At 57.5% G+C, this 9,996-nt stretch overlaps 1 protein-coding gene across 4 annotated transcripts in view; it reads right to left on the reverse strand.

Moving 5' to 3' along the window:
• CHADL (chondroadherin like) overlaps positions 1–9,929 on the reverse strand; it is a 37,601-nt gene extending 27,672 nt beyond the window's left edge. For 3 of the 4 annotated variants that reach the window (XM_089921369.1, XM_089921368.1, XM_089921367.1), the window contains exons 1-4: positions 4,851–9,929; positions 3,572–3,740; positions 1,313–3,007; positions 619–785 (exon numbers count right to left, since the gene is read on the reverse strand). In XM_089921369.1, coding sequence (XP_089777495.1) covers positions 619–785; positions 1,313–2,977 — 1,832 coding nt within the window. In that variant the 5' untranslated portion in view covers positions 2,978–3,007; positions 3,572–3,740; positions 4,851–9,929. Of the gene's footprint in view, positions 1–618; positions 786–1,312; positions 3,008–3,571; positions 3,826–4,850 lie in introns of those variants that run through there. The other variant, XM_022596717.3, reaches the window with a different exon arrangement.
• Positions 9,930–9,996: the final 67 nt, after the last annotated feature.

A 9,996-nucleotide genomic window follows, 5' to 3' on the forward strand; every position in this document is an offset into this window, starting at 1 on the left:
GTGCTGAGCTTTCCTGAGGAGAGCGAAGAGGTCCTCAGTGATGGGGCAGTGGGACTCGACCACTCACCAATTATGTGACCCTGAGCAAGTCATTTCAACCTTCAATCCCCTCCCTGTAACAGGGGACCAGTAATAAACAGTTCCAGAGGGCTGAAGACCCAGACGCTGTTCAATCTAGATAAGCTATCTAATTTAATGTAATTCTTACGACCACCACCAGGAGGTGGATGCAATCGCTATCATCCCCTTTCCAGATGAGGGGCCGGCACAGAGAGGCCACATGGCTCAAAGGTAAAATGGTCAGTCACAGACGTGGATTTGAGCCCACGTCACCAGACTCCACGGTTCTTGTTGCTTTCTTAGGCAATGACGTAAAGTGCTCTCACACATTTACTAGGTCCCACCCCACTAGGCTGGGCAGATTTCATTCCCACTTTATAGATGAGGGAACAGGGGCTCAGAGAAGCCCACCCAAGCCCCGTGGATGTCTGGCTCCCCCAGGAAGGGTAGCTGGCCCTGGAAGGATCCTCGCCCGCCAAAGGAGCTCAGATGGCACCAGGGCTTGACTGAGAGCAGCTGCTGGGTCCCCAGCTGGGGCCTTCAGTTGGGGGTGCTTACCTGTGAAGTGGGAGCAGCTGGCAGTCACAGTGGAAGGGATTGCCACTGAGGTCGATGAGCTCAAGCTGGCTGAGACCAGGCAGGGCGGGCAGTGCCTGCAGCTGGTTCTTTTGCAGATGTAGGCTCTGGAGCCGAGGCCCCAGGCCCAAGAAGGCCCCCGGAGAAATCTGCAAGAAGGCGCCAGGCCCTGGTGTGAGCTCCTGCCAGGCCTGTCCCACCCCCAGGTCTGGGAGGGAGCCTCATGCTCCCCGTGCAGAAGGGGAGTAGAGAGCCCAAGATGGGCAGGAAGGGCAGTGCTGGGGTGGAAACCCAGGTTTTGCCAAAGCACGTGCCCTTTGCAAGTCACACAGACCCCCAGTCCATGGTTCTTTCTGCTATGCCTGGACCCCCACATATTGGCAAAGCTGTGCCCACAAAATGTGCAACAGTAGGTAACCCCACGGATCCACGTTCCTCCCTCCTCCAGGCCTCGGCAGTGCCCTCCCTGCCAAGCCCCTCCGTGTGGCACAGCATTCCTCCTGGTCTGCGGCCCACATCTGAGCTCCCTGGGGCAGGCGCAGGGTCGGGCTCATCTCAGGGACCCCACGCCCAGCCTCGGGCCTGGCACTGCAGGGGCGGCAGTGTTGGTTGAGTGAACGCAAGCTGCGTAGACCCTCGTGCTGCCTCCCCTCACCCCTGTTCCCCGGGTGCCCACCTGCTCCAGGCCACTGCTGTTCAGGAAAAGGTGTTGCAGCGAGCGGCCCACGGGCCAGAAGGCCCCATCTTGCAGGGCCCTGAGCGGGTTCCCCGAGAGCTGCAGCTCCAGGAGGGCAGGCAGCCCCTCCAGGGCCGCAGTGGGCACCTCTCGCAGCTGGTTCCTATCCAGATGCAGCTTCTCCAGCTCCTGAGCGGGGCCCAGTGCCCCGGGGGACACTTGGGTGATGCGGTTCCCACTCAGGTAGAGCCAGCGCAAGGCCCGCATGCCTGCCAGGTCCCCCAGTGCCAGGCGGTCCAGAGCGTTGTCCTGCAAGTGCAGGGAGAAGAGGCTGGGCAGGGCGCGCAGGGCGGCCCCTGGCACCTGCAGGAAGCGGTTGCGCTCCAGGTACAGGTAGCCCAGGCAGGGCGCCCCTTTGAGGGAGGCAGCGCTGAGGCTGGAGAGCGTGTTGTCCGAGAGGTAGAGGTAGAGCAGGCTGCCCAGCCCCGCCAGGGCGCCTGCTTCCAGCTCTGTGATGCCGCAGTGCTGCAGGTGCAGCGACACCAGCTGGCCCAGGCCCGGGAAGGCCTCTCGGGGCACCAAGGGGAAGTGGTTCTGCCTCAGGTCCAGGAGCTGGGTGTCGTTGGGGAAGCCGCGGGGCACGACCTGCAGACCGCGGCCCTCACAGCCGCTGTGCCGGGACTCAGGGGCGCACACGCAGGCGCGAGGGCAGGGCCCGGGCGCCCCAGCCTTCTCCTTGGAGGTGCCGGCAGGGACACGGGGCCGCGCGGCCGCCACCTCCTCCTCTTCCTCCTCCGCCCCGGCTACGGGGCAGCGCAGGTCCGAGGGCCGCAGGGCGTCCAGGGCCTCGCCGCGCAGGCGCCGCGGCTCCCCGCACGCGCCGTCCGAGCGCACGCGCGCACGCGCCAGCCACTGGAGCAGGGGCCGAGCCCGGCAGTCGCACCGCAGCGGGTTCCCATGCAGCCGCAGCCGGCGCAGCTGACCCGGGCCCTGCAGCGGCTGCAGGGCATCCAGCTGGTTCCCACGGAGGTCCAGGGTGTGCAGGCGGGGGCAGTGGGCAAAGGCCCTGGGGTCCAGGGCCTGCAGGGCCCCGTGGTCCAGCCTCAACTCCCGCAGGCCGGGCAGCACCAGCCCGTCCTCCTCGCCCGTGTAGGTGAAGGGGTTGTGGCCCAGCTCGAGGCGGGCCAGGCCGCGGGCCTGGGACAAGGTCGCCCCGGGCAGGGACTGCAGCTCATTGTGGTGCAGGCTGAGGCGGCGCAGGGCGGGCAGGCCGGCCAGGGCCTCGGGGGCCAGCACGCTGAGCGCGTTGTGGGACAGCTGCAGCCAGCGGGCGCGCACCAGCCCCTGGAAGGCCATGGCGGGCAGGTAGACGAGGGTGTTGTGGGCCAGATTCAGCGTGGCCAGCGCGCCCAGCGCCCCGAACGTCCCCGGCCGCAGCTCCTCCAGCAGGTTCCCCTCCAGCTCCAGCCGCCGCAGTGAGCCTAGCCCGTCCAGCGCCTCCTGGGGCAGCGCGTTCAGGCGGTTGGAGGCCAGGTTGAGGAGGAGCAGGCGGCCCAGGCCTCGGAAGGCACCCTCGGCCACCAGCTCCACCTGGCAGTGCCGCAGGTCCAGGTGTGTCAGGTAAGGCAGGTCCCGGAAGGCAGCTGCGGGGATCAGCTTCAGCATGTTGCCCTGGAGGTCCAGCCGCTGGGTCAGCTGAGCAGGGAGAGGTAGGGGAGGCTGAGCAGCACCAGGACCACGGCCTTTGCCCCTTGCTTACCCTGGCCTTTGCACGTGCTGTTCCCTCACCTGGAACACTCTCTTCCCCCTCACGTTTCCTTCATTCTCTTCATCCTGCTCCCTGACACCTCCTCCTGGAAGCCTTCCTCCCCAGCCGCCTGGGTATCCCCTAGTCTAGCACTTTTCACATTGAATTGTCACTGCCCCTTTACTTTCACTCTTTTCCTCTAGCTCTTGACTCCATAGGACAGAGACCATACCTTAGTCCAGTATATCCCCAGTTCTCTGCTCACAGGGCCTGTAATTAACTCAATGCTGTATCTATATAGGTCACCTAACTTGTTCCAATTGCATAGCATCTTAAATAGATTGTCTCCCTGTTGTTGGTTATTATCATTCCCATTTTACAGATGTGAAGACTGAGGCTCAGAGAGGAAAAGTGACTTGCCAAGGCCTCCCAGCCCGGCAATGGCAGATCCACTGGTGCCAGCCCGGGCTCCTCCTGCTGTCACCCCCACCACCCCATCTTGCCCTGCTGACCTCAGGGATGGCATTCGGCACCTCGGTGAGGTTCTGGTGCCGGCAGGCCACATGCCGCCTGGAATTGTCGCAGACGCAGGTCTGTGGGCAGCGCTGGGCAGCTGCATGCCACGTTGGCCCCAGCGGCAGCAGCAGCAGAAGCAGCAGCACCACGGAGACACTCTGGGGCCTGGCAGAGAGAAGAAGGGTCAGGTGTTCACAGGAGCAAGGGTGCCACACTGTCCACTCACTGAGCCCCAGCTCTTGTCCCAGAGCCCCTCAGATGTCTTCCTCCTTTGGCCCCAGGGAAGCTGTCATTACCCTGAGCCTCCAACCCCTCCCCAGAGCATAGATTGCATTGTTATCCCTGTTTTATACCAGAGGAAACAAGCTCAGAAAGGCAACCCGGCAAGTCCCTTTGATTGTCTGCCAGTGGCTCAGTGAGGCCTTGCCGAATGCAGTTCAGAGGTGTGCCCAGGCTGTGCAGAAGCCCCCGGGCCCAGGGGGAGTCGTGTCCTCCCAGGGTGAGGTTGGCGGTGGAGAGAGAATCAGCCGTTCCTCAGACGGAAGTGGCATCAGCACCGTGGTGGCAGGGAGCGTAATGGCACCCACCTCGAGAAGACAGCCTGGCAGCCGGAGGGGAGGACCCAGGGCTGGCACGACTTGGGAGACCAGGTGTCGTGGGATCCGAAAGCCCTGAGGAGCCTTAATGGCTGGTCAGAGCCACTCTGACAGGCAAGCAAGGGGCTCCAACTTCTCTCCCTGTTTATTAGTCTGTTGTCCTCTCTTCATCTTAGTGCCACCCCGCTGGCCTGGCCTGGGATGGGGGGAACTGCGGGTATGGCCTTGGGGCTGTGCTTTGGGCAAGGTCTGTCCACTTTCCTGTCTGTCCATCCACTCCCCATCTACCCAATACCCAGCTGGACCCCTTTACCTCACAACTACCGCCTGCCTCTCCACAGGGAGGCCCGCGCCACGGTGGCACTCCTGGCTTCCCCACTTCCGCTCAAAGGGAACCAACCAAAGGGAACTTTCCAAGGTACAGACGGGCCCTGACACCCCCAGCTGAAAACCCGCCAGCCTCTCCTCAATGCCTTTGCTGGGAAATCCTGACTCCTGATTCCCCAACTGGTACCCGCTCAGACCCTTCAGTGGCACCCCGGGCTCCCCCACCATCAGCACGCAAAGCAGCTCCCTCCTCTCTGCCTCACCAGCTTTTCCCTCTATCCTCAGCTCTCTGAGCAACCCTTCCTGATCCCTGGGCTGACTCCCACCCTGAGCCTCCCGTGTTTCCACTCACTGGGTTGGCTGTCACCATGCGGTTTTCAGTTTCCTTGGGGTCCCAGGGTCCAGCCCGGCCTTGGGGCTGGTGGCATCCTGTAGAGCTGTAGTGAGGCTGAGGCTCAGGGCAGGTCGGGGGTGTGGGGACAGATCCCTGAAGGACAAGCGTCCAGGCCTCAGGCCTGCCTAGCGCTCCGACAGGCTCCTGGAGGACTAGCCCAGGGGAGCTCCTGGGAGCGGCCACGTTCACCGTCTTCCTCGGAACCCATTTCAGAGAGACCCTTGGAGAATCTCTGCCCTGGGAGATCCCAGAGCCCCTGTCCCCCAGCCCCTGAGAGGCCCAGAGAGGGGCAGGGGTTTGCCTGTAGGCACTCAGCTTCTCTAACCCACCTTGCCACCGCAGGGCCCAAAGACTCACCCCGCCATGCCGATCGCACGGCCAGTCCAGCCTGGAAATGCAGCACAGGGGAAGGCTGGCAACGGTCCCTGCCTGGACGCCAGCGGGAGCCCCCCTCCCAGCCCGCAGACCTGGCAGCGGGGACAGGGCTGAATGGGAGGCATTGTGAGGTGAGTGAGGGGCGGGCATGGCAGGAGCAGCGGCTGAAGTTGCAGGGCTTCTTGCTCAGAATCCTGGCCCAGGCCTGAGACCCGAGTTCCTGGACCGGCCGAGCAGGGAGGGGCCTCAAGGGGCTGGCCAGTGGGTCCCAGACCTAGGCTTCCTCCGGCTGTGTCCCTGGGCAGGGCTGCACCTCACCGAGCCTCAGTTTCCTACTCTGTGAAAAAACAGAGTATCAGTAACTAGCTCATAGGGTTGCTCTGGGGGTTAAGGTAGGCACCTGGCACATAGTAGGTGCTCAAGAACAGTTAACTCTGCCCTGTTTTGTGCTTATAATACATTTACATACATTGTTTAGCACTGTACATAAATTCTTCTGTAAATTTGTTTTTTTTCACTCAACATCAGGGAACTATCTAAATTGATTCTTCTTAGTTATATTCATTCATTTTGACTTGTATAGTATTCCACTGTATAAGTGTATCAACTTATTCATTAATCTTGGACGTTTAGGTTGCATCCAATTTTTTGTTATTACAGTGTTGCAAAGAATACCTAAATACTTATCTTCCTGGGGACATGTGCATTTTTAAAAAAAATGAAATAGTTCATCTAGACCATAGCAATGTATGCTATGATTTTTCAGATCCTATGATACTTTAGATCTGTGTTTCTGGTGGAAATGCAGCTTTCATTACTGTTTTTTGGCTTTAAAAACAAAAAACAAACAAGAAATAGTGTCACACCACACACAGACTTTTTATTAACATTTATTTGGCTGCGCCAGGTCCTAGTTTCGGCATGTGGGATCTAGTTCCCTGACCAGGGATCAAACCTAGGCCCCCTGTATTGGGAACGCGGAGTCTTAACCACTGGACCACCAGGGAAGTCCTCACACACAGACTTCTGCATGTGCTTTATTTCACTCAGCAAATTCTATCAACAGTATTGCAGTGTGCATCCTTTTTTTTACCCCCCATATTTGTTTATTTATTTGGCTGTGTCGGGTCTTTGTTGCGGCACACGGGATCTTCGTTGCAGCACGTGGTCTTCCGTCTAGTTGCGGCCCGCGAGTGCTCAGTAGTTGCGGCATGCGGGCTTAGTTGCCCCGAGGCATGTGGGATCTTAGTTCCCTGACCAGGGATCGAACCCTGCGTCCCCTGCATTGGAAGGTGGATTCTTAACCACTGGACCACCAGGGAAGTCCCCAGTGTTTATCTTTTTATGTCTGGCTTTTTTTTTTTTTTTGGCTTTGTTGGGTCTTCGTTGCTGCGCGCGGGCTTTCTCTAGTTGCAGCGAGCGGGGGCTACTCTTCGTTGCAGTGCGCAGGCTTCTCATTGCGGTGGCTTCTCTTGTTGCAGAGCATGGGCTCTAGGTGCGCGGACTTCAGTAGTTGTGGCATGCGGGTGCTAGAGCGCAGGCTCAGTAGTTGTGGAGCACTGGCTTAGTTGCTCCGCGGCACATGGGATCTTCCCGGACCAGGGCTCGAACCCGTGTCCCCTGCATTGGCAGGCGGATTCTTAACCACTGCGCCACCAGGGAAGCCCTGTCTGGCTTTTTTTAATCAGTATTATTTTAGTGAGATTCACCTATGGTGCATATTGTAAAAATTCGTTCATTTTTATATAGTAATTCCAACATTCCCTTCTATAAATATTCCACAACAGCGGCATGGGACAGAGGCAGGAGCGCAATCTGCCCCAGACGCAGGTAATAAGGAGATGTAGTCTCATTCTCTCTCCTCCCTTTCTACCCAGAGGCAACCCCTTTCATGAAGTAGTATAATTTTACGATATAGGGCATTAATTTTTTTAAATGTATCAAACAGTGCATATTATTTTGCAAACTTGTTTCTTTCACTCAGCAGTGTTTTTTGAAGATTTACTCAGTGGATACAGGTAGCTTCTGCATCCGGTTTACTCATTTTAACTGCTACATGAGATCTCACTGCATGCACGTGCCATCATCTAACTATTCTACTTACGGACATTTGGTTATTTCTTAATTTTCTGGTATCCCTCATCAGGCTGCTGTTGTACATGTCTCCTTGTGTACACATACAAGTTTCTCTCAAGTAGATCCTTAGAAATGGAATTTGGGGTCACGGGCTACATGCATTTTCAGCTTTCTCAGTACCTGCCATATTGCTGTCTATAGAGGCTTTTATTAGTTTGACATCCCTCCAGCAATGTGTAAGACGTGCCAGATTCACCTCTTTCCTGGTGTCACCTCTTTTAATCGTATTTGCCAGTCTGGTCTGAAATGGTATTATCTGTGGTTGTATTTCACATTTCCTTATTTTCCAGTAAAGTTGAACATAATTCCTTTTTTAAAAAAAATTTATTTCATTTATTTTTGGCTGTGTTGGGTCTTCGTTGCTGTGCACGGGCTACCTCTAGTTGCGGCGAGCAGTGATTACTCTTTATTGCGGTGCGCGGGCTTCTCATTGCGGTGGCTTCTCTTGTCGTGGAGCACAGGCTCTAGGCGCGCGGGCTTCAGTAGTTGTGGCGCACGGGCTTAGTTGCTCCGTGGCGTGTGGGATCTTCCCGGGCCAGGGCTCGAACCCATGTCCCTTGCATTGGCAGGCAGATTATTAACCATTGTGCCACCAGGGAAGCCTGAACATTTCTTTTTGCTCTTCAGGTCTCCTCTTCTGTGAACTGCCTGTTTATACCCTTTGCCCAATTTTCAACTGGATGTATGTTCTCAACATGAATCCTTGTTATATATGTCGCAATGTCTTTCTACTCTCTCACCTTGTCGTTAACTTTTACGGTATTTTTGGTCATTGTTTTTCACTTTTTATTTTGAAATAGGCAAGTTTGCTTATGGCTTGTGCTCTTTGTGTCAAGAAATGCTCTCCTGTGTTTAATTTTCCTTTAAAAAATATGGCTCCTTAGGCAAATGGATTTGGATCACTTAGAATCTTGGTGCACGACGGTGGCCTAACTGTGCTTCCACCCCATCCTGTCCCCTGCCCTCCCCAGACTAACTCCTATCCTGAAAGCTGGGTTTGTCACACGCATACACAGGCCCACACGTTCCATTTACTGGCTTTTGAACTAAGGGCGTTAGACAGATTTTCTTCACTCGACGTCACTATTGATCCACCCATGGCGTGCACGGTGCATGCCGAGCCGCAGTGGATGCACTGTCACTGCTGTGTAACACTGCGTTGTGCAGCTTTGCTCCTGATCCATTTTCCTGATGGCCTGTGAGTCACTTCTAGGTTCCTGCCATCAAACAGTGCTGCTAGGAGTGCCTTCCGCCATGCTTCCTGGGGGGTTTCCAGTCTGAGCTTTTAGAATGGAATTGATAGTTTGTGAGCTCCTGGCCCATAGCTGAGCTCCTTTTAGTGGGAATAGCCTGGTGCTGAGCAGGCCTTCGTATGTGGGGGTCACAGGCTGCCCAGGCAAAGGCATCTGTGATCTTGCAGACCCCAAATCACGGTGCTCAGGCACCTGGAGCATGGGCGGGGCACCCTCCTCAGTCCCAGGGTCCCAGGAGTCAGGCACTGCCGACCTGTTGTAAGGTTAAGGAAACGAGATCTGTGCTGCTTCTCTCAGTCTGATCTGAAGCTTGGACCCGCATTAGCTAGGAAGGAACAAGGGCCAGCCCTGGGTGGCCTGGAGGGAAGGAACACCCAGGCCAGAAAACCTTGGACAGACCCCTATTCGGCTCCAAGCTGCAGTTTCTCCGTCTCTCAGATATCACCTGTGAAAAGTCCTGTTTGAACCTCAAGACTCAGCTCTCGCACCCCTCACTCTTGAAGGCTTCTCTGACCTCACTGCCCACAGTCCCCACTCTGGGCCACACATGGTCTCCTGCACCAGGCTGGGAGCTCTCCGAGGGCTGCACCTGCAGCCCCAGAGCTCAAAACAGGGCCAGGCAAGGAGATGGGGGTGGAGTTGGTCGGACCTCCACCTGCTTTATCAGCTGGGAGGAGGGGAGGGCAAGGGCCTGGACATCGCTTCTGACACCCGGCCTAGAAAGATGCTGGAGTAGTCTGTGGCCAATAAAGACACACTGCCCCCTAAAAAACGTCGGAGGGACCTCTCTGTTCCTGTGCCTGCTGTCTAGGAGGGGCAGTAAGAAGTGCTGGGCTATCCTCACACCGCTGTGGCAGCCGGAGGGGAAGACCCCAGGGGTGGTGCCCTCCACTCTGGGCCCCGTGGCGGCTTCCCAGGCAGGCCCAGGGGCCCCTGCCTGTGCAGCCAGCAGGGCCTGTGGCAAACTGTGGACACCGTCCAGCTCAGCCAGGCCCACCAATGGGGCAATGAAGGGGCCAGTGGAGCAGCAGCCCAGAGGTCGGGTAAAGGGTGAAGTGGGGCCAGGCAGGTGAGACAGGCCGCAACTCAGATCCTCCCCTGCCCGGAGCAGGAGTCCCACCACCCTCCCCGACCCCTATGAGTCGCTGCCCCTCCTGGGTACCACACGCCCAGCTGTCCCATGGGAGCCGGCATGCCCACAACAGAGGAAGCATCCAGGTCTGCCCCAGGTCATGACACAGGGCTGGCCCGGCAGCTCTTCTGCAAGATGGACTGCCCCCCTACTACAGACCAAGATGGGGTCACAGTGGCCATGCTGAGGTGGGACCCCAGGCACCAAG

This window comes from Delphinapterus leucas, chromosome 11 (assembly GCF_059928025.1).
Source record: "Delphinapterus leucas isolate spDelLeu-1000000601 "Yukka" chromosome 11, BTC_Dleu_Yukka2, whole genome shotgun sequence".
NCBI lineage: Eukaryota > Metazoa > Chordata > Mammalia > Artiodactyla > Monodontidae > Delphinapterus > Delphinapterus leucas.